Raw genomic sequence first — 24721 nt, 5'->3', positions numbered from 1 at the left:
CACAGGTCACTCAGGCACTCACGTCCCAGAACAAGAGCAGCTGTTTGTGAAGTGCAGGAGCGATGCTAATGGGCACGGAGAGGGAGAGCTCTGCCTTCCACATCCCTGCTCATGGCAAAACAACAGGGGGCAGCTGCGGGAGCATCTCCCCCAGACCCCAGCAGCAAGCCTGTGTGTGGAGACACAAAGCGAACACATACACAAGCACTCCAGCAGCCCCTGGGGTGCAAAACCTGTGCTGGGCTCCAGGCAGCAAGTCCAGGCTGAGAGACAAGGAACAAATCCACTTCCAGAGTCCTTCTGCAGAGGCAGAGCTGAGCCCCCCACGGGCCCTGGCTCCAGCAGGTCCAGAGGCAGCAGGAGGCAGAAGCCGGTGGGACCCCGTGGCGTGCACAGCGGAGTCCTCGCCCCGGGTGCAAGGAGCTGGCTGCTTGCCCTCAGCAGCCAGAGGTTTTGCTGCAGCTGCAGGGGTTGTTCTGTTGGGGTGTTTCATTTAGTGCAGGAAGGCATTCCCTGATAACCCATCCGTTCCCCACCCCAAGCCTGCAGGGCAGCTGCAGAGGGAAGCTGGAGGCTGCAGCGTGAGGCAAGGTGGGGAAAGCTCCATCTCAAATGTCTGCCTATTTCTGTGTCCCCCAGGTGACCTCAGTTTTCTTCTTCCCTTTCCTTCCCAGCCAAATGAGGGGAAAAGAGAAAAGCCTCTCTGGAAAACCCTGGTTTAGAGAAGTGCCACATCCAAGAACATGGCCTCCACCTCTGCCTCTGCAGCTGAGTGAATATCCTCTTCAGGCACCAGAGAACGTGGCCAGGGGCAGCAGACTGGACAGCTGATGCACTTGCTGCCTGCCCTTCTCTCCTCTCTCCTGAAGGTGACAATCAATCCCAGCCCTGCCATGACACAACCAGCAGAGCTCTCTGCTGACATCCACCAAGCCAGGCAAAGGGCTGGAGTCACATCCTGCTGGAATGCAGAAGCTTCCACAGGTGGCTGTGGTGAACGGCCAGGGCTGGCACCCATTCTAGCTATGCCAGTTTCATCTGCTTCTCTCCAGGGTTAACCAAGCGCCTACATTCCTCCAGCCCTTGCCAAAAGCAAATCCAAACCACACAGGAACTGCAGCAGCACTTCCCCATGGTGGTGCTGAGCAGAGTGGTCTGGCAGAGCCTGCTCTGCTCCTCGATGGAGCTCAGCTGCACCACAACCTGCTGGCTCCAACTACCCTGACGAGAGAGAAGCTCCAGCAGAGGCCATTCAGACAGCAGTCAGGGACTGGGAACCAATTGGCTTCGGGGATCCAGACTGACAGACCCCAGCGGCAGGCCCTTGATGGCTGGGACAAGCAGGGGGAAGGACAAATTGTGCCTTGTACTCAGCACAGCTTCTTCAGGCACAGAGCCCTGGGCACACAGGCACTGCCCGGGCCCATCCTCAACCTGCCACAGGGAGGATGCTGCAGAGGCTCTCAGGGCATGAGGAACAAGTGCTAGGAACAGGTGCTCAGGGCACTCAGCCTCTGCTAGGGGACATCCTGGCTGTGACCCTGCTGCATGCCGGCGGCAGGAGCACACCCAGAGGTCTCCCTTTGCAGGTCCAGCTGAGGAAGTTACAGGCTCTATTTTTAACTTTAAATAATTACAACTCTGGGGGGGCTTTGGTTTGGTTGTTTTTTTTTGCACCCTAGCCTCTGCTGAGCCCTTCCTTTCCCAGCAACCAGTCAAAAAGGGGGAAGAAATTAGCTCTCCTCTGCAAAGAACGGTTAACTTCAATGATGCTACTGGCACAAAGGACTTGAAACATCACAATTCTATTGTCTCTCCAGTCACAGCTTTTAGAGCATCTCAGCTCTTTAGTCAAGTGAACGCTACACAGGAAAGAATGAGGTCATAAACAGCACAAACGAGGAGGAGCAGAGATCTTTGGAAAAGAGAGGAATGCAGTTGGCGTTTGGCATCAGACCGCAGTCAGCTGCGCCGGGACGAGAGCCTGAGGCTCATCCGAACCTCCTCCTACAGGACTTATGCAACTGTACAACCTACCTTTCTACTCGGCACCCCTAGCTCTACAAGTGGTCAGTGAGCAGAGAGACAGCCTAGTTCTACAGGGGAATCACTCAGTGGATACACAGGCAGGGCCCTGCGGAGCTAAATACGACTTCAACAGTTCCACAATGCTACATTCATGCTACCAAGTTCACTGGATTGGGGGTTTACATCAGAAAAGAGAAGGGAAGAACAGTTTGTCTGCCTCAGGTGAGGGACATAACCACAGGAGGTAAAAGGGTCAGAAAGGGAGAGAGTTTGGGGTCAGCTTTTTAACCCTGCCACTGCCCTTTCCCTCCCCAAGTCACGTCCCCAGGCTCGCATCCTGCCTGCGGCTCCCACCTCTCATAGGCGCAGCTGGCAGGACCGACCCTGCTAAACAACAGAGAACTGCCACCAAACCTGCCCTCTATGCTAGCTGGCATTTCCCTCCAAAAGCCACAGACCAGTGTCTGTTAGCCCCTGCACCCCAAGCCTGGAGAACACGACCGAGTCAAGAGGACAAGAGTCCAGCCAGGGCTGAGTGGCAGCCACTAAACCTCCCAAGGTCAGGGCAGCGCCGCGGAGCAGCTCCCCACAGCTCCCACTTGCCTTCGGCCACTTCAAAGCATCTCTCCCTACCCAGTCCTCCTCTTACTTACTCTATGTACATTATTTCTTCACAAGTTTTTGCTATAAAACTGCTCTAAATGTACAGGGGTCAGCAGTTCCAGCCAGGAGTCCTGCTCCCCAAAACCACAACCACAGGTAAGTCACAGGGAAGGAGTAACTACAGAGCAGAACAAATTGCTCTTCTTCTAAGTAGTGAAAAGAAGATTTGTACATCTATTTTTTTTTTTTTTCCTTCACAATCAACTGATTTTAGGCACCAGGAAGCCAGGAAACCAAAGGAATCCTTCCTGGTTACTGCCCAGTGTATTTTGCTTGTATGAGAAACACCTGGTCTCAGCTCCCAGAGCCGCCAGAGTGACCTACACAGGCTGCAGGCACCGATTATCCTCTGAGCAGCAGAGCAGAAGATAAAAAAAACCCTTCCCAAAACAAAAAGTATGGAATTGTTTGGGTTGGAAAAGACCTCCAACTCGTTTTGAGTTCTCAACCCTCTTGCTTTTACCCTGTCCCTACCCAGGAAGGGTGGCGAGCAGCTCAGAGGCGAGTTACGCACAAGCAGCAATCGAGCGGAGAAGACTCAACCTCCTGCTCCATCCCCCCTGTGCTGTGCCCCTGCGAACACCTCAGTCCAGGGAGCATCTTCTGCTGGCTGTGCTGCTCCACAGGGCAGAGCAGAGAGCTGGTCCCCTCCACACACAGCAGCACACGGGCACGGACCAGTACTTACCATGGCTATTGATAGCTAATTCATTGTCGCGCCACAGCCGACCTGGCAGAGGCTCCCTCTCAGCAGCCAGGCCCTGCGGTTCTAACCTAAAGTAGTGCAGCAAAACTCAAGCCCCGTGGAAGTTTTGCAAAGCAGCAAAAATAGGAAGTAACAAAGCTGTGTCTAACTGGAGGAGAAATACAGGTGAGGGGCAGCGGGGAAGGGGAAGAGAGCAGGTAGGGATGGGGAAGAGAGCAGGTAGGGATGGGGAAGAGAGCAGGTAGGGATGGGGAAGAGAGCAGGTAGGGATTAGTGCAACACAGCTACTCTGAAAGGAACAACCAAACCACTGTGGTGGACAGCAGCAGACATGCAGGGTCTGCTAAGTTACCTTAACCCCATGTTTGCTGGTGATTAAATATGTCTACAGAAGATATATTACCCAGGTCTTGAATATATTTTCAAGCAGAACCCCCCCCCCCACCTCCCCCAAAAAATACCTCATCTATTGGTTACTGGTGTGATACTTTTAACTAATTAAATACTGGGAGGGATTTAAACCCTCCCTCCCAATTAAATACTGGGAGGGATTTAAACCCTCCCTCCCCACCCCCACCCCACCCCCCAGCCTCTCGCTGTAAAAATTGCACTTATTTGCTATTAAACAACCCAAAAAAGATTTCAACTCTATGCTCCAGTAGGTATTCACATGGAAACTGGATGATCTTGAGCTAAGCTTGCAGGAGTAGGTGCAGCAGTCCTTGCTCTCCCGAGACACCCCCCAGCACCGAAGGTCCCTCCTCGCGCCGTGCTCTGCTCACGTCATCGTAGTGCATGGGGAACTGATTCTGGTGGGGTTTTGTTGTGTAAGAAAACCTGAGCTTCAAAAGTCTTTAAAAGGACCTGGAATCAAATCTTGGCCCATTCTGACCCAAAACAGCTCAGTTCTGCAAGGATCTCTCGTCCTGTCCTCCTTTCACGCAGCTCCTCCCGAGGCGCCTGGGCTCCGAGCCGAGGCGAGCGAGGCGTCAAACCCTTTCCCCTCCAGTCTCTTTTGACCCAGGAGGAGACTTCCCTCCCGAGGGCTCCTCCTTCCCTCCCTCGAGCACTGCTGCTCCCTCTCAGGGCTTCGAAGGGCTCCCTGTGCCAATAAAAAAGTCTCTCTGCCATCAGCACGACTTCTTGGACACCGGCGATCGACTTCCTCCCGCGGCTCATAAAATGTCGTCGTAGTCCAAGAGCTTGGAGTGCTGCCGACTCTTCCACAGGCGGTACAGGCGGAAGTCAAAGTAAGTCTCAATCATCTGCTTACCTGCAAGGGAACCAAGCAGAGGGCTCACAGCCTGCGACCCAAGGCACAGATCACAGAATCAGCCAGGCTGGAAAAGACCTCCGAGATCGTCTGGCTACAGAGAGGCTGGGGAGGTGCACACAGGTTGCACAGAGTGCATCGGGTTGGAAGGGAGCCTCCAAGGGCATCCTCTCCAAGCCCCTACAGGCAGCAGGGACACCTCCAACTAGAGCAGGCTGCCCAGGAACCAGCAAGGCTGAGCTTGAAGGTCTCCAGGGATGAGGCCTCAACCAACTCCCTGAACAACCTGTTCCAGTATTTCACCATCCTCACCGAGCAGAACTTCCTCCTGATGTCCAACCTGAGCCCTCCCTGCCCCAGTTCAAACCACTGCCTCTCGTCCTGTCACCACAGCCCCTTCTGAACAGTCCCTCCCCAGCCCTCCTGCAGGTCTCCTAATGCAGCATCACAGCCCAAACACCACCAAAAAACTACCCAGATGACTCTGCAGCCACACACTCAGAATCTCAGAGTCAATCAGGCTGGAAGAGACCTTCAAGACCATCGAGTCCTACCTAGCACCCAACACCTTCTAATTCACTCACCCATGGCATTAAGTGCCTCATGCAGCCTCCTTTAAACACCTCCAGCCACAGAGACTCCACCACCTCCCTGGGCAGCCCATTCCAATGCCAATCACTCTCTCTGACAACAACTTCCTCCTCACATCCAGCCTCAACCTCCCCTGGCACAGCTTCAGGCAGTGTCCCCTTGTTCTGTCCCTGTCTGCCTGGCAGCAGAGCCCAACCCCACCTGGCTACAGCCTCCCTGCAGGCAGCAATGAGGTCTGCCGTGAGCCTCCTCTGCTGCAGGCTGCACACCCCCAGCTCCCTCAGCCCCTCCTCACAGGGCTCTGCTCCAGGCCCCTCCCCAGCCTTGCTGCCCTTCTCTGGGCACCTCGCAGCACCTCAGCATCTCTCTTGAATTGAGTGGCCCAGAACTGGACACAATACTCAGATCTCAGAGGCCATAGCAGCCCCAACCCACCCACAGGCAGAGCCATAGGAGAACCTGTCCAGATGCTCTGCTCTGAGAAGAAGCATCCAGCAACTCCTCAGGGCATGTGAAGGTGCCTGTGGGAATCAAACATCGCTTTAGGTCTCCCTTGCTCCTCTTTGCTGGATAAAGCACTGTTGGATGGGGTGATCAGTGGAGCTAAATCAGCTGGCAGCTGCTCACAAGTGGTGTCCCTCAGGGCTTAGTGTTGGGACCACTTCCCTTTAACATCTTTACTGATGATCTTGATGGAGACACAGAGTTGTGTCAGCAGGAAGCTGGCAGGTGGCACCAAGCTGGGTGTCATGAGGGCAGGGAGGCTCTGCAGAGGCACTTGGATAGGTTGGATCCATGGCCAATGTCAATGGGATGAGCTTCATCAAGGCTAAGTGCCAGGTCCTGCACTTGGGCCACAACAACCCCAAGCAAGGCTACAGGCTTGGGGCAGTGTGGCTGAAAGCTGTCAGCAGAAAGGGACCTGGGAGTTGTAATCAACAAGCAACTGAGTATGAGCCAGCAGTGCCCAGGGGGCAGAGAAAGCCAAAGGCAGCCTGGCTGGGATCAGAAGTGCTGTGTCCAGCAGGAGCAGGGAGGGGACTGTCCCCTTGGGCTCTGCTCTGGTGAGGCCACAGCTCGAGTGCTGTGCTCAGTTTGGGGCACTCAGTACAAGAGAGCTGTGGAGGTGCTGGAGTGAGTCCAGAGGAGGGTCTGGAGAAGAAATCCTGTGAGGAGAGACTGAGGGAGCTGGGGATGGTTGGTGTGAAACAGAGGAGGCTGAGGGCAGAGCTCATTGCTGTCTGCAGCTACCTGAAAGGAGGCTGTGCAGAGGCTGCTGCTGGGCTCTGCTCACAGGGAGTTAGTGACAGAACAGGAGGGAATGGCCTCAAGCTGTGACTGGGTAGGTTCACACTGGACATTAGGAACAATTTTTTCCCAGCAAGAGTGGTCAGGCACTGGCATGAGCTGCCCAGGGAGGTGCTGGAGTCACCACCCCTGGGTGTGTTTGGAAGTCCTTTGGATGGCTTGGGGCTGTGCTTTGGGGTGCACCTTGTAGGGCAGGGATTTGGGTTGGGCTTGGTGCTCCTGAGGGGCTTTGCCAAGCTGAGTGTTCTGTGATTCTGTGAAACCATGAAAGGCTTCTTACCAATCTCCTTGGCAGAGTTTCTCCATGGGGGAGGGAACTGAGCACAAAATCTGTCTCCAGACTTTGACCTCTCTGCACTGGCTGCAGAAAGAGGGGGCAGGAGCTTAGAGTGTCAGACACCAGCTCCAAAGCCTGGCACGGGGACGGCAGAAAACTACACACCAAGAGTGCAGCTTTGTGGGAAACAGCAGAAATAACCAACATGGAATACTCTAAACACTACTTTGGGGGTGCAAAATTAACCAATTGTCCCTGCCCTGCAGAGCAGAATCACAGAATGGGTTGGGTTGGACAAGACCTTTAAGACCACTGAGTCCAACCACTCCTAACTCTACCAAGGCTGGCACCAAAGCATGCCCCTGAGCACCACATCTCTGCCTCTGTTAAACCCCTCTGGGGATAGGGATTCAACCAGCTCCCTGGGCAGCCTGTTTGTGTCTTTGAGAACCCTTTCAGTGCAGAAGTTTCTTCTTATGTCCAACCCAAACCTCCCCTGGTGCAACTTGAGGCTGTTTCCTCTTGTCCTATTACTTGTTCCTTGGGAGCAGAGTCCAACTCCCACCTCACTGCAGCCTCCTCTGGGGGAGCTGCAGGCAGCAATGAGCTCTGCCCTCAGCCTCCTCTGCTCCAGGCTGCACACCCCCAGCTCCCTCAGCTGCTCCTCCCCAGCCCTCTTCTCCAGACCCTTCCCCTTCTCAGGACCTGCTCCAGCCTCTCAGTGTCCTTCTTGGTGTGAGGGACCCAAAACTGAACCCAGCACTGAAGCTGTGGCCTCACCAGTGCTGAGTACAGGGGGGCACAAGCCCTGCCCTGGCCCTGCTGCCCACTCTACTGCTGACCCAGCCCAGGAAGCCTTCTGACAGCAACCAGCTCAACAGGACACCCCAGTGCAGGCACTGGCACCAGTGCCCCCTGGCACTTCTGAGTGAAGGTGGGGAAGGGGCTGCCCAGGCAGCCAGGGGCTGGGCACTATGCAGGGGGCTGGCACTGCAGGCAGGCAGTGCATTTGAAAGCAGCAGGGCAAAGAACCCTGCCCTTGGGCACAGGCCTCAGCCAGAGGATTTCTGCTTCTGAGGCCTGATTAAGATTAGCTGGAGATGACTTTGGCCAGGATCAGAGAGGCTGTGCTCCTAGCATGGCCTGGATTGATCGAGGGGATCAGTTCAGACTCACTCTGCTGCCCAGCTTCCTGCTGAAATGCTCACACACACAGCCCAAGGCTTGGCCTGCCAAGCAGAGACACCCAGGAACTGCCCTGCAAGTGGTTTCTCAGCACACAGATCACAGATGTTAGGGGTTGCACCTCCATGGGTTGTTGATGCAACCCCCCTGCCAGAGCAGGAGCAGAGAATCCAGCACAGGTCACACAGGAGCACATCCAGACAGGGCTGGGAAGACTCTGGAGGAGACTCCACAGCCTCTCTGGGCAGCCTGTGCCAGGGCTGTGACCCTTACAGTACAGAAGTTCCTGCCCATGTTGAGGTGGAACCTCCTGTGCTGCAGTTTGTATCCACTGCCCTTGTCCTGTGCCAGGGCACAACTGAGCAGAGTTTGTCCCCCACCTCTTGACCCCCAGCCCTCAGATAATAATAAACATTGATCAGGTCCCCTCTGAGCCTTCTCCTCACCAGACCAAACAGCCCCAGGTCCCTCAGCCTCTCCTCATAGGGCACTGCTCCAGCACTTTGATCATCCTCACAGCCCTCCCTTGGACTCTCTCCAGCCCCTCCTGAACTGGGGAGCCCAAAACTGAATACAATATTCCAGGTGAGGTCTGACCAGGGCAGAGTAGAGCTGGAGAAGAACCTCCCTGGATCTGCTGGACACACTCCTCTTAATGCACCCCAGGATCCCATTGGCCTTCTTGGTCAGGCAGGAGCAGGTTCACTGTGCAAGCACTCTGAACGTGGCTCTGGAGCTCAGCAGGACTCACCCACAGAGCTCTGCACAGCAAGAACGTGCCCAGCTCCTGCCCCTTCCTGTGGCTGTGAGTGGGAGTTGAGAACAACCCAAGGGTGCTGCTGCCAGCTGTGAGCAGCAGAGGAAGTAGCTACAGTGCTGCATGGTTTTATCTTCCAAGATAACAAAGAGCCAAGGATACAGCAAGGACAACATAACAAAGGCAAAGGCAGAATGCACTGCACCCAGAATCACAAACTCATGGGGGCTGGAAGGGAGCTCTGAAGATCATCAAATCCAACACCCCCTGCCAGAGTAGGATGAGGTGGGGCAGGTCACACAAGGACACCTCCAGCCAGGCCTTGAAAGTCTCCAGAGATGGAGACTAAATAAATTTGCCAAAGAACAGGGAAAAATCTGTAGTCATCCTTGGAAGTATTTTGAGCTACAGGCAAAAAAAAGGGCTCAGGTCCAGCCAACATGGGTTTAGGGAGGGCAGATCCTGCCTCTCCAACCTGATCTCCTTCTATGCCCAGGTGACTGCTTGGTGGATGTGGGGAGGCCTGTGGATGTGCTCTGTCTGGACTTCAGCAAGGCCTTTGACACTGTCCCCCACAGCAAACTGCTGGCTAAGCTGTCAGCCCATGGCTTGGATGGCAACACTCTGTGCTGGGTTAGGAACTGGCTGGAGGGCTGAGCCCAGAGAGTGGTGGTGAATGGTGCCACATCCAGCTGGCAGCTGTCACTAGTGGTGTCCCTCAGGGATCAGTGCTGGGCCCCATCCTCTTTAACAGCTTCATAGATGATCTGGATGAGGGCATGGAGTCAGTCATCAGCAAGTGTGCAGATGACATCAAGCTGGGGGCAGATGTGGCTGGGTTGGAGGGCAGAAGGGCTCTGCAGTGGGACCTTGACTGCCTGCACAGATGGGCAGAGTCCAAGGGGATGGGGTTCAATAGCTCCAAGTGCAGGGTGCTGCAATTTGGCCACAACAACCCCATGCAGAGATACAGGCTGGGGTCAGAGTGGCTGAGAGCAGCCAGACAGAGAGGGATCTGGGGGTGCTGATTGATACCCACCTGAACATGAGCCAGCAGTGTGCCCAGGTGGCCAAGAGAGCCAGTGGCATCCTGGCCTGCATCAGGACAGGTGTGGCTAGCAGGAGCAGGGAGGTCATTCTGCCCCTGTACTCTGCCCTGGTTAGACCACACCTTGAGTGCTGTGTTCAGTTCTGGGCCCCCCAGTTTAGGAGGGACATTGAGATGCTTGAGCGTGTCCAGAGAAGGGCAACGAGGCTGGGGAGAGGCCTTGAGCACAGCCCTACGAGGAGAGGCTGAGGGAGCTGGGATTGGTTAGCCTGGAGAAGAGGAGGCTCAGGGCAGACCTCATTGCTGTCTGCAACTACCTGAGGGGAGGTTGTGGCCAGGAGGAGGTTGCTCTCTTCTCTCAGGTGGCCAGCACCAGAAGGAGAGGACACAGCCTCAGGCTGTGCCAGGGGAGATTTAGGCTGGAGGTGAGGAGAAAGTTCTTCCCTGAGAGAGTCATTGGACACTGGAATGGGCTGCCCGGGGAGGTGGTGGAGTCGCCGTCCCTGGAGCTGTTCAAGGCAGGACTGGACGTGGCACTTGGTGCCATGGTCTGGCCTTGAGCTCTGTGCTAAAGGGTTGGACTTGATGAGCTGTGAGGTCTCTTCCAACCTTGGTGATACTGTGATAAAACCCCAAACTCCAAAGGCCAGGCAAAGCTGCCTGAGATGCAGAATGGGTCTAATGGATTCCATCCCAAACACTTGCTGATGACACAACTCACTTGGTACCAGTGGTTTGAGTCCTGGAGAAGACAGCCCTGCACACCTGGTGACATGAGCAGCCAGTGTGAGCTTGCAGCCCAGAAGGCAAATCCCATCCTGGGCTGCAGCAAAAGCAGGGTGGGCAGCAGAGCCAGAAAGGGATTCTGCCACTTTGCTCTGCTCAGACCTCACCTGCAGTGCTGTGTCCTCTTCTGGAGCCCTCACTAGAGGAAGGACATGGACCTGATGGAGCAGGTCCAGAGGAGGCCATGACAATGAGGACAGGCTGAGGGAGCTGGGGGTGTGCAGCCTGCAGCAGAGGAGGAGGAGGCTCCAGGGGGACCTAACAGCAGCCTGCCAGTGCCTGAAGGGAGCTACAGGAGGGATGGAGAGAAGCTGCTGACAGAGGCCTGCAGTGACAGGATGAGGGCAATGGGTTCAAGCTCCAGAAGAGCAGATTTAGGTTGGATGTTAGGAACAAGTTCTTTACCATAAGGGTGGTGGAGCACTGGAACAGGCTGCCCAGGGAGCTGGTTGAAACCTCTGCCCTGGGGACATTCAAGGCGAAGCTTGATGGGGCCCTGGGTGACCTGGGCTGGGGGGGATGTCCCTGCTGACTGCAGGGGGGACAGGACTGGATGATCTCTGGAGGTCCCTTCTGGCCCAGACCAGTCTATGATTCTATGACAGCCATTGCCATCCTGGGCTGGCTCAGGAGCAGTGTGGGCAGCAGGACAAGGGAGGTTTTTCTGCCCCTGTGCTCAGCACTGCTCAGGCCACCCCTTGAGTGCTGTGCCCAGCTCTGGGCTCCTGAATTGCAGAGAGCTGTTGAGGTGCTGGAAGGTGTTGAGAGAAGGGCAGCAAGGCTGGGGAGTGGCCTGGAGCAGAGCCCTGTGAGGAGAGGCTGAGGGAGCTGGGGGGGTGCAGCCTGCAGCAGAGGAGGCTCAGGGCAGAGCTGATTGCTGCCTGCAGCTGCCTGCAGGGAGGCTGTAGCCAGGTGGGGTTGGGCTCTGCTGCCAGGCAGCCCGGGACAGAAGAAGGGGACACAGCCTGAAGCTGTGCCAGGGGAGGTTGAGGCTGGATGTTAGGAGGAAGTTGTTGTCAGAGAGAGTGATTGGCATTGGAATGGGCTGCCCAGGGAGGTGGTTCCAGTCCCCATCCCTGGAGGTGTTCAGGCAAAGCCTGGCTGGGGCACTTAGTGCCATGGTCTGGTTGGTTGGGCAGGGCTGGTTGCTAGGTTGGGCTGGCTGAGCTTGGAGCTCTCTTCCAACCTGGCTGATTCTGTGATTCCATGACAGAAAAGGGGAAGTGCTCCACACCTTCAGGCACAGCCAGCAGCACAGACTGAATGAGAATGAGGAAGAACTGCAAAAGGGCAAGACTAGGTTCAACAACTGAACTGCACAAGGTGGTTACAAGCAAAATGAAGCCCACAGCAGGACTTCAGAGAGCTCAAAAGTGCTTTTTCAGGAGGATGGCCACTGCAGGAGTCAGGCCAGGTGGGAAGGGCTGTGTCCTCCCACAGAAAGTAACCTACCTTGAGCTGATAGTTCAAGTGGAGACTCAAAAGCAACCCTATAAGGATTCATTAAGTTTTTCAGATTCTGAAATAGCTGAAAAAAAACAAAACCCAAACAAATCCAGAGTTAGGAGCTGGAAACAAAGATGAATTCTAGGGTACCCCAAATTCCCCATCCCTGTTGCCTGCCTCTTCCACTCTTGTCACAGGATCTCAGAATGGTAGGGTTGGAAAGGACCTCCAGAGAAGATTAAGTCCAACCCCTCTGCCAGAGCAGGGTCACCTAGGGCAGGGCACACAGGAACACATTCAGGTGGCTTTGGATGTCTCCAGAGCGACTGCAGGAGACTCCACAACCTCTCTGGGCAGCCTGCTCCAGGCTCCAGCAGCCTCACACTGACAAAGTTTCCCCTCCTGTTCCCTTGGCACCTCCTCTGCTCCAGCTAGCACCCAGTGCCCTTTGTGCTGCCCTTGGCCATGCCTGAGCAGAGCCTGGCTGTGTCCTCCCAACACTGCCCTGCACATCTTCAGCACAGCACTGAGGGCAGCCCTCAGGCTGCTCTGCTGCCAGCTCCCAGCCCCAGCTCCCCCAGCCTGGCCCCACAGGAGATGTTCACTGCCTGCAGCAGCTTTGGCTCTGGGCTGGACTCTCTCAAGCAGTTCCCTGAGGTCTTCCTGGACTGAGGGGCCCAGAACTGGACACAATATTCCAGATGTGACTTCACCAGGACAGGGTAGCAGGGAAGGAGAACCTCTCTGACCTACTCACCACAGCCTTTCTAATCCACTCCAGGATGCCCCTGGCCTTCTTGACCACCAGAGCACACAGCTGGCTTGTGGCCATCCTGCTGTCCACCACTCCCAGGTCCTTTTCCCCAGAGCTGCTCTCCAACAGGTCAGCTCCCAACCTGCTCTGGTTCATGAGGTTGTTGTTTCCCAGATGCAAGACTGTTTTGTCCTTCAAAACACCCAGCCCATCAGTGCACAAGAGAAGTGCTCTGAACACCTGTTCTCCTCCAAGGCTTCACTGTTTGTCCTGCTTGTCACTTGCCATCCCTCCCTGCCCTCTGGGGAAGGCACCATCCACTCCCTGGCCAGGCTGGCAGTGTTCCCACATGGCAGCACAAAGTGGTGCAGCCTTCACAGCCTGACTGCTGCCTCCCTGGCCTTGGTGCTACTCTGCAGACATGCCCAGAGAGGTGCCCTGGGCAGCTCTTACCTTCTCCCCATTGGGGTTTCCAAGAACATAGCAGCCCATGATGTGAATGATATTTGGTTCAGGATTGACTTTGCTCATCAGCCGGCTCAACCTCTTCCAGAAGCTGGGAGAGAGAGGAAAACAGCAGAATGTACAACTGGGAAAAAGAACTGTCCCTCGCATGCAGGAGTGTCTGTGCACTGCTCAGAGGGGGGTGGCAGCCTGAGGAGCAAGCTGGATCTTAGATGAGGAAGAGCAGGGGCAGAGCAAGGGCTGAGGAGCAGGTTTGAGTCATGCGGTAGAGACGGAGCAGCCAGGTCCACCAGGAGTGCTTCCAGCCTGAGCTTTACTAAGCACCCTCTTCTTGCAGCACTTCCTCCCAGTCTCTTCTCCCATTTCTGTCAACCATTTGTCTTTCTCAAGCTAGGAGTGCTAGCAGTGCTCTGCTTCCTCCCCAGGGCATGGCAGCAGCAGGAGACAGCTGCAGAGGATGTGCTTCTGCACAGGCTGTTTGACGTCAGTACCTGGTGCTGCCCACCAGTCAGACCCAGTGTTACTCTGTGCCTAAGCCCCATAAGGCACCACCCCCCCCCGTGCAGAGAGTTGGAGCAGTGGCTTCTGCTGAGCCCCAAAACCCTGCAGCTCCCCTGGGGGGGTCTGCACCTGACTGCAGTTTCAGCTTTCCTCAGGCCTTCTCCCCAGGGACACACAAGCTGGATGGGGAAATTCACTTCCAAGCATCCAAGCTTCCAGCTGGGTGCTGCTCACAGCTTGCTGAAAGTCTCCAAATTGCCAACTACAGCCCAGCTCTGGCTGGGAAGTGCTCAGGAGCAGGTAGACACAGGTGCTGCAGAGTTTTATCCCCAGTGTTTTGTGCCAGAGCAGGAGGGCACCCAGCAGGTGTTGATTCCCATGCCAGCAGAAAGCTGTGCAGCAGCAGGGTGTGCAACCTCTGCCCCACAGCACAGCACTGCTGGCCAAGTGAGCTGGAGCCAGCACAAGTGAGCAGGCAGCAGAACAGGCAAAGCTGAGCTCTCTGCAAGCAGCAGAATCGCCTCAGCAGCCCTGGCTGGCAGGGGCAGGCCACTGAAATTCCTTCTTGGGAACCTGCTGGACTTTGAGCAGGCTTTGCAGAGGCCAATTTCATTTCCCTCTGCAATTAGGAGGGCAGTTAACTGGAGACAGCTGAGGGGGAACCGTTTGGATTTCTGCCAGCTGCTTAGGAATGCTGACACAGCCACCTCTGAGGTGCAGAGCCACCAGAGGCATGTTCTGGTTTCTGGGCAGCAAAGGCTTTGGTTAGCAGAGGAAATATATTTCCCCCTCCCCCACCTCTCGGGAGCCTCTCTGAGCCAGCCAGACACTGAACAGCAGATAACAGCAGAAATCTCCTGGTGACTCGTCCCAGGGCTGAGATCAGCTCTGGCTTGCCTGCAACTCCCTGCAAAGGAGCTGAATGTTGCTCTAGATCCCCCCCTCAGCCTCCTCTTCCCCTGACCAAGCCACCTCAGCTCCTTCCACTCCTCCTCCACCACATGCTACAAACACTGTGCAAAGCCAAGCAGAAAAATGCTGCCAGAGCCCAGAAGCAGCAGCAGCAGCAGCAGGCACTCACAGGATCATATCTTCCTCCTTCTCCACCTTGGCAAAAGTGGCAACCTTGTTCTTTAACAAGTACAAGTGACCAGGACCTCCCTGCAAGAGACAGACAGACAGACAGCTGCACACACTCTGCACAGGCCCTGGAGACACAGAGCCTGCCTGGCCCCGGCCCTTGTCCTGCGCAGCCATACCCAGCAGTGCCAGGAGGGAGCAGAGCAGGCACACCAGGCTGCTGCAGCCTCCGGAGCAGACACTGCAGAGCTGAGGAAACAGCCCTGGGAGGTGGATTCTGCAGTGTTCACTGGGCTGTGCCCACCTCACCGCAGAAAGGCAGAGCAACAGGCAGGAATCTTCCCTGTGGGTGGCTGGAGAGCAGTAAGGAGGCAGAGAAAGCCTCTTTGGTTAGGGGATGCCAGGGGACTTGCTGTGGTTGGCAGATGAATCACAGAATTGTTAGGGTTGGAAAAGCCCTCTGAGAGCATCCACTCCAAGCAGCAACCCAACGCCAACACAGCCACTAAACCATAGAATCATAGAATCATAGAACCATAGAATCAAGCAGGTTGGAAGAGACCTCCAAGATCATCCAGTCCAACCTAGCACCCAGCCCTAGCCAGTCAACCAGACCATGGCACTAAGTGCCTCATCCAGGCTTTTCCTGAAGACCTTCAGGGATGGTGACTCCACCACCTCCCTGGGCAGCCCATTCCAATGCCAATCACTCTCTCTGTGAAGAACTTCTTCCTAACATCCAGCCTACACCTACCCTGGCACAACTTGAGACTGTGTCCCCTTGTTCTATTGCTGGTTGCCTGGGAGAAGAGCCCACCCCTCACCTGGCTACAGGTGTCTGGAACACCTCCAGGCATGGGGACTCCAGCACCTCCCTAGGCAGCCTGTGCCAGTCCCTGACCACTCTTGTAGCAAAGAATTTTTCCCTAATCTCCAACCTAACCCTCCCCTGGCACAGTTTCAGGCCATTGCCTCTCATCCTATCAGCTGATCCTACGGAGAAGAGACCAACCCCACCTCATGCCAATCATTCCAATGAGCTGAAAGAGCAATGAGGTCTCCCTCACTTTGTTAATGAGCAAAGCAGGAATAAGCAGATAAGAAGAACTGCACTTTGGCAGTAGCAGGCATAAAAAGATTGAGCACAACACCAGGGAAATGAAGTCAGAGTCTCCAGGTCAGCCCAGGTCAGCGTGCTGCAGGCTGCAGTTGCGCAGCGTGAGGCACGCAGGAGGAGCTCCATTCAGTTGCCTTCCTAACTTCTCCTTTCAAGGTTCCTTGCACAGCTGCTGGCAAAGCCTGAAGCAGACCACCCTGGGGAACAGGAGACTCAGCGAGGAAGTGAGCTCCAGATGGAGCAAGGCCTGACTCAGTCCCACCCCCAGCTCACAGCTGTCCCCTGGGTCCTCTCCACCTGCCTGTCTGCTGCACAGCACTGTCACACCCAAGCTGTGCGCAGGCTGCAGCCATCACATCCCAGCTGCTTCCTGCTTTCCCAGGAACCCTCCTTCTGAGGGCTGTGCTAATGCTGCTTAGCCTGGGGTTCCTTGAAAGCAGCTCAGGAGCAGCCCAGCTCTGGGCTTGGCCACACGAAGTCAGGTTTTATTTCTTGCTGTCACAGCAGCTCGAGGCTGCTCAGTGTCTGGGGGAGTGGGAAGCGAAAGCTGCACTCATCCAGTTCCTTTGACAGAGAGCTGACTTGGCAGTATTGGTTCCTCTGGGGCATGTTCCCTGGAGAAAAGAAAAGCCAAGTCTGTAACAAGCCACCCAAAAGTGCTTCAAGACTTTCACATACCTGGCAAAATATCAGCATCTTCCAGATCCTGCAGCCTTTCCGGTAAACGTTGAGCTTCTTCTCTATTTCCTCTGCCCAAAGGAAACATAAAGCAGCACCGTGGGGAAAGGAGCCAGGGGAGGAGGCAAACAATTCACCTTCCTCTCCACTAATCCAGCCCTGAACACGGGAGGGAAGGCTGTGAGAGGAGGGAGGGAGAGGTGCGAGAGGGAGGGAGGGAGTGCTGCAAGAGGAGGGAGGGAGGGAGTGCTGCAAGAGGAGGGAGGGAGGGAGTGCTGCAAGAGGAGGGAGGGAGGGAGGGAGTGCTGCGAGAGGATGGAGGGAGGGAGTGCTGCAAGAGGATGGAGGGAGGGAGGGAGAGCTGCGAGAGGGAGGGAGGGAGTGCTGCAAGAGGAGGGAGGGAGGGGTGTGAGAGGAGGGAGGGAGGGAGGGGTGCGAGAGGAGGGAGGGAGGGAGGGGTGTGAGAGGAGGGAGGGAGGGAGGGGTGTGAGAGGGCAGGAGGGAGAGGTGCGAGAGGGAGGGAGGGCAAGGAGTTTGAGGCCAGGCTGGCTGAGGCTGTGTGCAGCCTGCTCTAGGGTAGGGTGTCCCTGGGCATGGCAGGGGGTTGGAACTGGCTGCTCCTTGTGCTCCCTTCCAACCCTGACTGATGCTATGGTTCTAACTGAGGCACAGGTCAGTGGGAGGACTGGAACATACTGACCACTTCTATTTGCAATGGGCAGGAGTTAAGAGAATCATAGAATTGAGGGCTGGAAGGGAGCCCAAGGACCATCCAGCTCCAAACCCCTGCCATGGGCAGGGATACCTCACACCACATCAGGTTGCTCAGAGCCACATCCACTTTGGCCTTAAACACCTCCATGGATGAGGCTTCCACCACCTTCCTGGGCAACCTGTGCCAGTGTCTCACCACCCTCATGGTGAAGAACTTCTTTCTAACATCCAGTCTGAATCTCCCCACCTCCAGCTTTGCTCCATTGCCCCCAGTCCTACTTGACAGCCTAAAAAGTCCCTCCCCAGCTTTCCTGTAGGCCCCCTTCAGATACTGGAAGTAGGCAAGAAGGAAGTTAACACTCACATACCTAGGATGTCATCAAACGTGGCATGTTCATGGTCCTGCAGATCAAGAGAGAAGAGATACCAAGGGTCCCTGATGTGATATCAGCTCCACCACCTTGTGATAGCCTCCCACAATCCCACCCCCCAGGCAAACAGATGCTTTAAGAGCACTCTTCTATCAGCTGATGACTTCTAGTCACACCACAGTAACTACCACCCTAAAACATGTCTCAGCAAAGAAGCTGAAGCCTGAATGGTCCATGAGGACCAAGTCCATCCAGAGACTTGAAGATGAATCCTGCAGACAAGCCCCAGGCACACAGCATCCATCGGATGCCGCCAGCAGCAGCCTGTTTGCCTCTTGGCCCATGTTTTTCAGCCAGCCTCTGGACTTACAAGCAGCCTTCTGCCTCTCTGCAGCCAGACTCTGTCTCCTGACACGTCTAAGCAAATGGCCACACCCCCAGCACACCTGCCCCTGGCACATCACAGCCACCTGGGCAACTCTCAGGGGAAGAGAGAGGCAGCAAAGCTACCCCCCAGCAGCACTGCCTGCTGCACGTTGAGTTTTGGGGCTGCCAGTCCCACCCTTCCCTTTCAGATGAAGTGAAGATCAAGTGATTAGGGAAAAGACACCCAGCAGGGTGGACTCCTGCTCAGGCAAGACTCCGAGGTTCAAATAAGGACTGACACGGAAGCATCACCGTAGAGAGAGGGTGATGAGGCTCCAGGGTCTGAGCACAAGGAGGAGCCCTAAGCCCGGCAGCAGACAGCTCCACCTTCCCCCTTTCATCTTTCCCTGCTGCTGTTCTGTCTGCGCAGCCTGGCAGCCAACAAAGCAACTTTCACTCCGCTTTGCCCCTTCTACCCAGACCTGAGCTCTCACAAAGCTGCCCCAGACACCACGTCTGAGTCGAGCAGACCCCCAGCCCTTCCCTGACAGCTTCTCGAGTGTTTCAGAGGCACCAGGGACAGAGGTGATGTACTCACGTAGAGGATGGGGATGATGGAGGGATCGTCCCTGCGGATAATTGTTGGGACATACTCTGCTTTGGGCACCTTGGAAGAAATGAGCTGGAAAGGAGGGAAAAGAAAGGGTGCAACAGCCTGAGAAGAAGTCAACAGAGTCTGGACAGAAGCCCCAAGGCCATGACAACAGTGCTCTGTTCAGCTGCTCTCAAGTGTTACCCAAGCCAGCAGCATATCTGCACCCCTGGGGAAGGTCTCCAAGCCTTTGTTTCACTGCAGAGCAGCCCCAGGCCTGCCAAGCATCTCCACGTGTCACAGTCTCCTCAACCCCCAACAAATGAGCCTTAAGAAGCAGGACTGACTCTGAGAGAACAGTTTATAAAGGGCATACAGCAACTTGCAGTTATGCCTGCAGGCAGGATGAAGCAGCTTGTGCATTGCTACAAGTTGCTGTATCCCAGTAAAGACCAGTTCTGGACAGCCTTGCCTTGAGCCAAGGTCTGTGCTGGAAAGGGGCCTGGGGTGGAATGGCTGCAGGCCTGAAGAGGACTCAGCCACGGGATGGAATGGCCTCAGGCATGGGTAGGATGCCAGGCAGATGGAGGCTGCTTGGCAACCCTGGCTGAAGCTTCTGCTGGCTCCATCAGCATGAGAGCTCAGGGGGATAGAATCATTGAATGGGTTAGGTTGGAAGAGACCTCAAAGCTCAGCCAGGTCCAACCCTATGCCATAGGCAGGGACACCTCCCACTAGCACAGGTTGCTCATGGCCTCATCCAACCTGGTCCTGAACATCTCCAGGTAGGTTGTGGAGCACAGAAGCACCCAATGTGATCTTTGATCACATTGGGTGCTTCTGTGCTCCACAACCTCCCTGGGAAACCTGTGCCAGTGTCTCACCACCCTCAACCTGTGCCAGTGTCTCACCACCCTCACCCTGTGCCAGTGTCTCAGCACCCTCACTGCAAACAACTTCTTTTTCCTAACATCCAGTTTCAATCTCCCCTCTGCCAGTTTAAACCCATTCCTCCTTGTCCTGTCTTTACAAGACCTTTTAAACAGTCCCTCCCCAGCCTTCCTGTAGCCCCCTTCAGATACTGGAAGGTCACTCCAAGGTCTCCTCGAAGCTTTCTCTTCTCCATCAGCACCAGCTACAGGGCTACAGGCCTGGGGGCAGCTGGACTGTGCTGTGATTTGAGGCACCTCCGTTCAGTGCTGTGAGTGGGGCAGGCAGTGGTGCTGATGGGTTCCTAAGTGCAGCCTGGGCTCCAGCTGGCAGGCAGCACATCACTGCTTTGGCCACACTAGAGGTCAGGTGGTGCTTCTGAAGAGGCACAAAGTAAAGAGTCTAGGGATGGGCAATCACCACCTGGGGTGACACAATGGAAGTGCCAAGGAGTGAACAAATTCAGGTGTTTGGTTCCCAGTGCCAGGGTTTCACACCTGGTCACCCTGCCCTGAGGGTGCCTGAGGGCTGAGTCTGCCCAGCCAGCCTGGGAACACACATCACAGGCTCACAGGATATTAGGGGTTGGAAGGGACCCAAGGAGATTATCAAGTCCAACCCCCACTGCCAGAGCAGGACCATACAATCTAGTTCAGGTCACACAGGAACACATCCAGACAGGCCTGGAAAGTGTCCAGAGGAGGAGACTCCACAACCCCTCTGGGCAGCCTGTGCCAGTGCTCTGGGACCCCTACAGTAAAGAAGTTCTCCCTAGTGTTGAGCTGGAACCTCCTGTGCTGCAACTTGAAAAACATGAAAGCAGTTTCCCTGGCCAAGCCTCAGCAGGACCCAACCAAACACAGCACTGCTGGTGCTGGGCTGGGAACAAGCTGCCAGAGTCAGCCCCCACTCTGCCTGTGGCCAGAGGAGAGGTGGGACAGAACCTAATCCTGCCTGCCAAACCCCAGAGAGCAGAGCAGCAGGGAGCCCAGGGAAAGCCTAGCCCTGAGGAATGATACCAAAGCAGAAAGCATCTCAAGGGACAACCTCCATCTCCACAGCCAAGCAGGCAAGTAACAACAGCAGGGAGTGAGCACTGGGACTGTGGACTCAGGTCTCTCTTGCTGGGGTTATCAAGACTCAGGCTAACTGAATTCAGTGTGGGTGACAGCCCTGGTCTGACCTGGGGATGGGCTATGGGTCCCTCCACTTCTGGTTTTCCTTCACCACATTGTCCCCAGCTACAGCAGCTGCTGGGTACCCTGCCCTGTCCTGGCTGGTCTGTGAGTCCTGACAGCCCTGGTCTGACCTGGGGATGGGCTATGGGTCCCTCCACTTCTGGTCTTCCTTCACCACATTGTCCCCAGCTACAGCAGCTGCTGGGTACCCTGCCCTGTCCTGGCTGGTCTGTGAGTCCTGACAGCCCTGGTCTGACCTGGGGATGGGCTATGGGTCCCTCCACTTCTGGTCTTCCTTCACCACATTGTCCCCAGCTACAGCAGCTGCTGGGTACCCTGCCCTGTCCTGGCTGGTCTGTGAGTCCTGACAGCCCTGGTCTGACCTGGGGATGGGCTATGGGTCCCTCCACTTCTGGTTTTCCTTCACCACATTGTCCCCAGCTACAGCATCTGCTGGGTACCCTGCCCTGTCCTGGCTGGTCTGCGAGTGACCCTCAGGCACAGCTGAAGAGGTGCCCATCCAAGTCTTGCCTCTTCCCATGAAGATCTTAAACTTGGCAGCTCTGAAAGCAGAGGCACAGGCAGCTGAGCCGGAACCCCTCACCATTATTTTTGGTGGAATAAAGTCTTCTCCATCACAGGCCATGGCTTCAAGTTCCTTTTCTGCTTCCCAGTTCAAGTCGAAGTCTCCATCCAAAGTGCCGCAGGAATCCTGAAGGTCATGGCCTGCCAGAACACAGCCTGCATTACCAGGGTGCCCCAGGCTGCCTTCCCCACGCCATCCTGCCTGGCATCACAAGGGTGCAGCAGGCTGCCTTCCCCATGCCATCCTGCCTGGCATCACAAGGGTGCAGCAGGCTGCCTTCCCCATGCCATCCTGCCTGGCATCACAAGGGCGCAGCAGGCTGCCTTCCCCATGCCATCCTGCCTGGCATCACAAGGGCGCAGCAGGCTGCCTTCCCCACGCCATCCTGCCTGGCATCACAAGGGCACACCAGTCTGCCTTCCCCACGCCATCCTGCCTGGCATCACAAGGGCACACCAGTCTGCCTTCCCCACTCCATCCTGCCTGGCAGCCACCTCGCAAGGGGTGCCACCAGACACGAGACTCGGCGCCCTCCTTCCTTCCACAGAGCGACAGACAGCAGAGGCTGGGGCTGGCGTCTCCAACCAGACAGACACAGAACAATGAGGAGCACACAGAGCCCCAGGCCGTGCCACAGACCTGCTCACAGCCACCACTCGCAGCCACCGCCTGCCACGCTCAGACGCTGAACCACCACAGCCACCCTCTCGCTTCAGAGATGGAGAAGGAGACAGGACACAGACAGACTCTCTACGCTTCAACACTGCCAAGCTGATGAGCAAAGTCCAAAGACTTCCAAGCTGGTCTCCTTGGAACAATGACTGCTCTGACTACATCTTCTGAGTGACTACAAAGAAGTTCTGCCTCGGTGGTCAGACTGATCCTGGCAGAGACGTCCCAGAGCGTGAGGACAGCCGCAGCAGACACAGGAGTAGTGCCACAGTGTGCTTGGATTTGGTCTCCAAATGGACCTTACCTGTTGGCCTTCAATGCCTCCTGGGGAAAAAAACATCTGGAAGGAATATAATTGACCATTAAAGGTTAAAATTAGAGACGGTGCCCTGAAGCCAGGGACTGAGGAAAGAGAACCCAGATGCCTCTACTCGTGCCTTTTGGGATGTCCAAGTGCCAGTGGGCAGTGCCTGGAGCCTGTCTGAACCATGTCCTTGCCACTTGCCTCCGAGTTGGCTGAGGCAGAGGGGAGGAACCAGACTGCAGAGGAACGATCGGGTCGTGTTTTGAAGGTGGCCTCGCACACATCTCCCCTGCAGCCTGCTGCTGTGTCTTCTACAGCTAGGAGGGCTGCATCTCGTGCTTACCTGGTAGCTCAGCTCCTGTCACCTACAATACAACCCCCTGCAACGTGGGCAAACTCATCCACCGAGGCCCCTGCCTACAGGACTTCAATAAAAGCTGGGTAAGAGAGCTGTGCCCTTTATAAAGAGCCAGTGGCAAGATGCTGGCGTTGCCTCCTGTAAATGAACACAGCAGCATCTCAGTCTCCTCCAGCAGAACACTGCAGCATTACTGGGGATTACCAGGGGGATTCCTGGTGGCCCAAAGGAAGATCAGGTTGCCCCAAGCTATCATCTACGCAGGCGGCACGGGCAGGAAATCAAAGCTAGGTCTCACGCAGCGCTGCAGCTGTGCTCTGGAGCTGTTCTAGCCTAGGAAAGAGCTCCGAAGGGGCTTCTGCATGGGAAGCCAGGCAGGTCAGCCCCACCGTGGTGAGTGTAGCCTTGGACTGGTGTGCTTCCAGGTAGGTTGTTTAGGTCCCAAGTGAATAAAGGATGATGGGAAGAGAGGGCTGTAAGAGAGCTGCACCACTGGGTATCCTCTGGGAAGTGCACAGTGAGAGGAGGTCGGATGAGTCGTGCTCTACAGGCAGAGGTACAGACAGACGGACAGCAGCATCTGCCCAGGGGGTTACTGCCTCAGGTCTCACAAAGCTAAAAGGATCACAGATGGGACAAAAGGGCACAGAGGAGCTACTCCAGGCGACACCTCAGCTGGAGGGTTTGGCCACAGGAGGAAGCTCAAAGGACTCAGCACTCACTTTCTCGGGAGTCATGGAAGGGATCGGCTTTGATGGGAGTCGGGTCACTCCAGGACCTGCTGAAGCTCCTCTCACGCCGTTCGGCAAAGGCTAGGATAAAACCAAAGCACCACATTAACAGACTCCAAAGCCACCTCTGCTGCTGCCAGCAAAACAACACAGCCAGCAGCCACACATCACAGACTCCCCTGGGCTCCTCCTTCCGCTGGCCAAACGCGAGTCCTCTCCACACAACAAAGCAGAGTCTCTCTTCCAGACAGCAGAGGGCAAAGGGATGGCTCTCCGAGCAGGACCGTTACGGGGGAACACAGAGAAGGAAGGACACTTGGTGGTCTCTCCTTTGCACACAGCTCAAACCTCAACTTAATCCAGGCTACTCCAGCAACCCAGAGGAGATGCTCTGACTCACAAGTCTCACAGGATGGACTCAACAGCTAATGACGCACAGACACCAGAAGAAGGCAGTAGTGCTCCAGCCATGAAAGGAGTTTCATGCTCTACAGACATCCCAATCAGAGCTGGACCAAGCAGAGCAGAGGCTCTGGACAGCTCATGCATTCTAAACTCTGCTGTGGAAGAGGAAATCCTTCAGCTTCCCTTGCCTGCACACTCGGGAACACTTCCCCTCAGCACTTCTTTCCCCTGGGTGCATTAGCTTGTACCAGCAATTCCCAAGTGGAATCCAGGGAGCTTGGCCCAGCTGGCTGCACCGCAGGCTAATTCCTGGGAACTGCCAACCACCATCTCTGACTTGCCAAGCCCTGGCAGAGCCCTTACTCCTAGATTAACAGCCACTCATAGCCACTAGCATCTACTGCTGGCAGCAGACAGAGCAGGTTTGCTGCAGCGTGCCCAGTGACAGCAGCTCACGTCAGCAGCACAGCAATGCACTGCAGAGCTGCACTGCAAAAGCTGAGAAGCAGCCTGTCCTCTGCTGCAGTGTGTCCAAGTGTGGGTGTCCAGGGAGACAAATCACACAGGAAGTGCTTCAGCTGATCTCCATCCTCAGCCTTCATTTCCAAGCAGGCCTTTAGCTCTTGTGCAGAGGAAGAAAGCTTTGAAAACATGACCCGAGAGTTTCCAAGGCAGAGAGGCATGGCTGAGCTCACAGACAGCTCCAGGGGAGCTCAGCACAGGCAGTGCTGACTCAGATTCCAGTGAAGACACTTTCAGGGTAAGGCTCTTTGCTGTTCACCTCCCACAGCCCACGAGGAAGGAGAGGGAAGGATGCAAATCCATCTCAGCCACACACTGCCGTGGCCTGT

General features: G+C 55.7%; 1 protein-coding gene across 3 annotated transcripts in view; it reads right to left on the bottom strand.

Moving 5' to 3' along the window:
* Window positions 1-1789: 1789 nt before the first annotated feature.
* The window catches only part of NSMF (NMDA receptor synaptonuclear signaling and neuronal migration factor), a 74975-nt gene continuing 52043 nt past the window's right edge, over window positions 1790-24721 (bottom strand). For 2 of the 3 annotated variants that reach the window (XM_064171471.1, XM_064171472.1), the window contains 9 exons: window positions 23457-23546; window positions 21419-21540; window positions 18713-18796; window positions 17746-17779; window positions 16664-16734; window positions 14870-14949; window positions 13276-13378; window positions 12075-12150; window positions 1790-4670 (listed from right to left, as the gene is read on the bottom strand). In XM_064171471.1, the coding sequence (XP_064027541.1) occupies window positions 4573-4670; window positions 12075-12150; window positions 13276-13378; window positions 14870-14949; window positions 16664-16734; window positions 17746-17779; window positions 18713-18796; window positions 21419-21540; window positions 23457-23546 (758 nt within the window). In that variant the 3' untranslated portion in view covers window positions 1790-4572. The remainder of the gene's footprint in view (window positions 4671-12074; window positions 12151-13275; window positions 13379-14869; window positions 14950-16663; window positions 16735-17745; window positions 17780-18712; window positions 18797-21418; window positions 21541-23456; window positions 23547-24721) is intronic. The other variant, XM_064171473.1, reaches the window with a different exon arrangement.

This window comes from Pogoniulus pusillus, chromosome 35 (genome assembly GCF_015220805.1).
Source record: "Pogoniulus pusillus isolate bPogPus1 chromosome 35, bPogPus1.pri, whole genome shotgun sequence".
In the NCBI taxonomy this organism is placed as follows: domain Eukaryota; kingdom Metazoa; phylum Chordata; class Aves; order Piciformes; family Lybiidae; genus Pogoniulus; species Pogoniulus pusillus.
The sequence above is the reverse complement of the archived record's forward strand: the minus strand, read 5'-3'. Positions and strand labels throughout refer to the sequence as shown.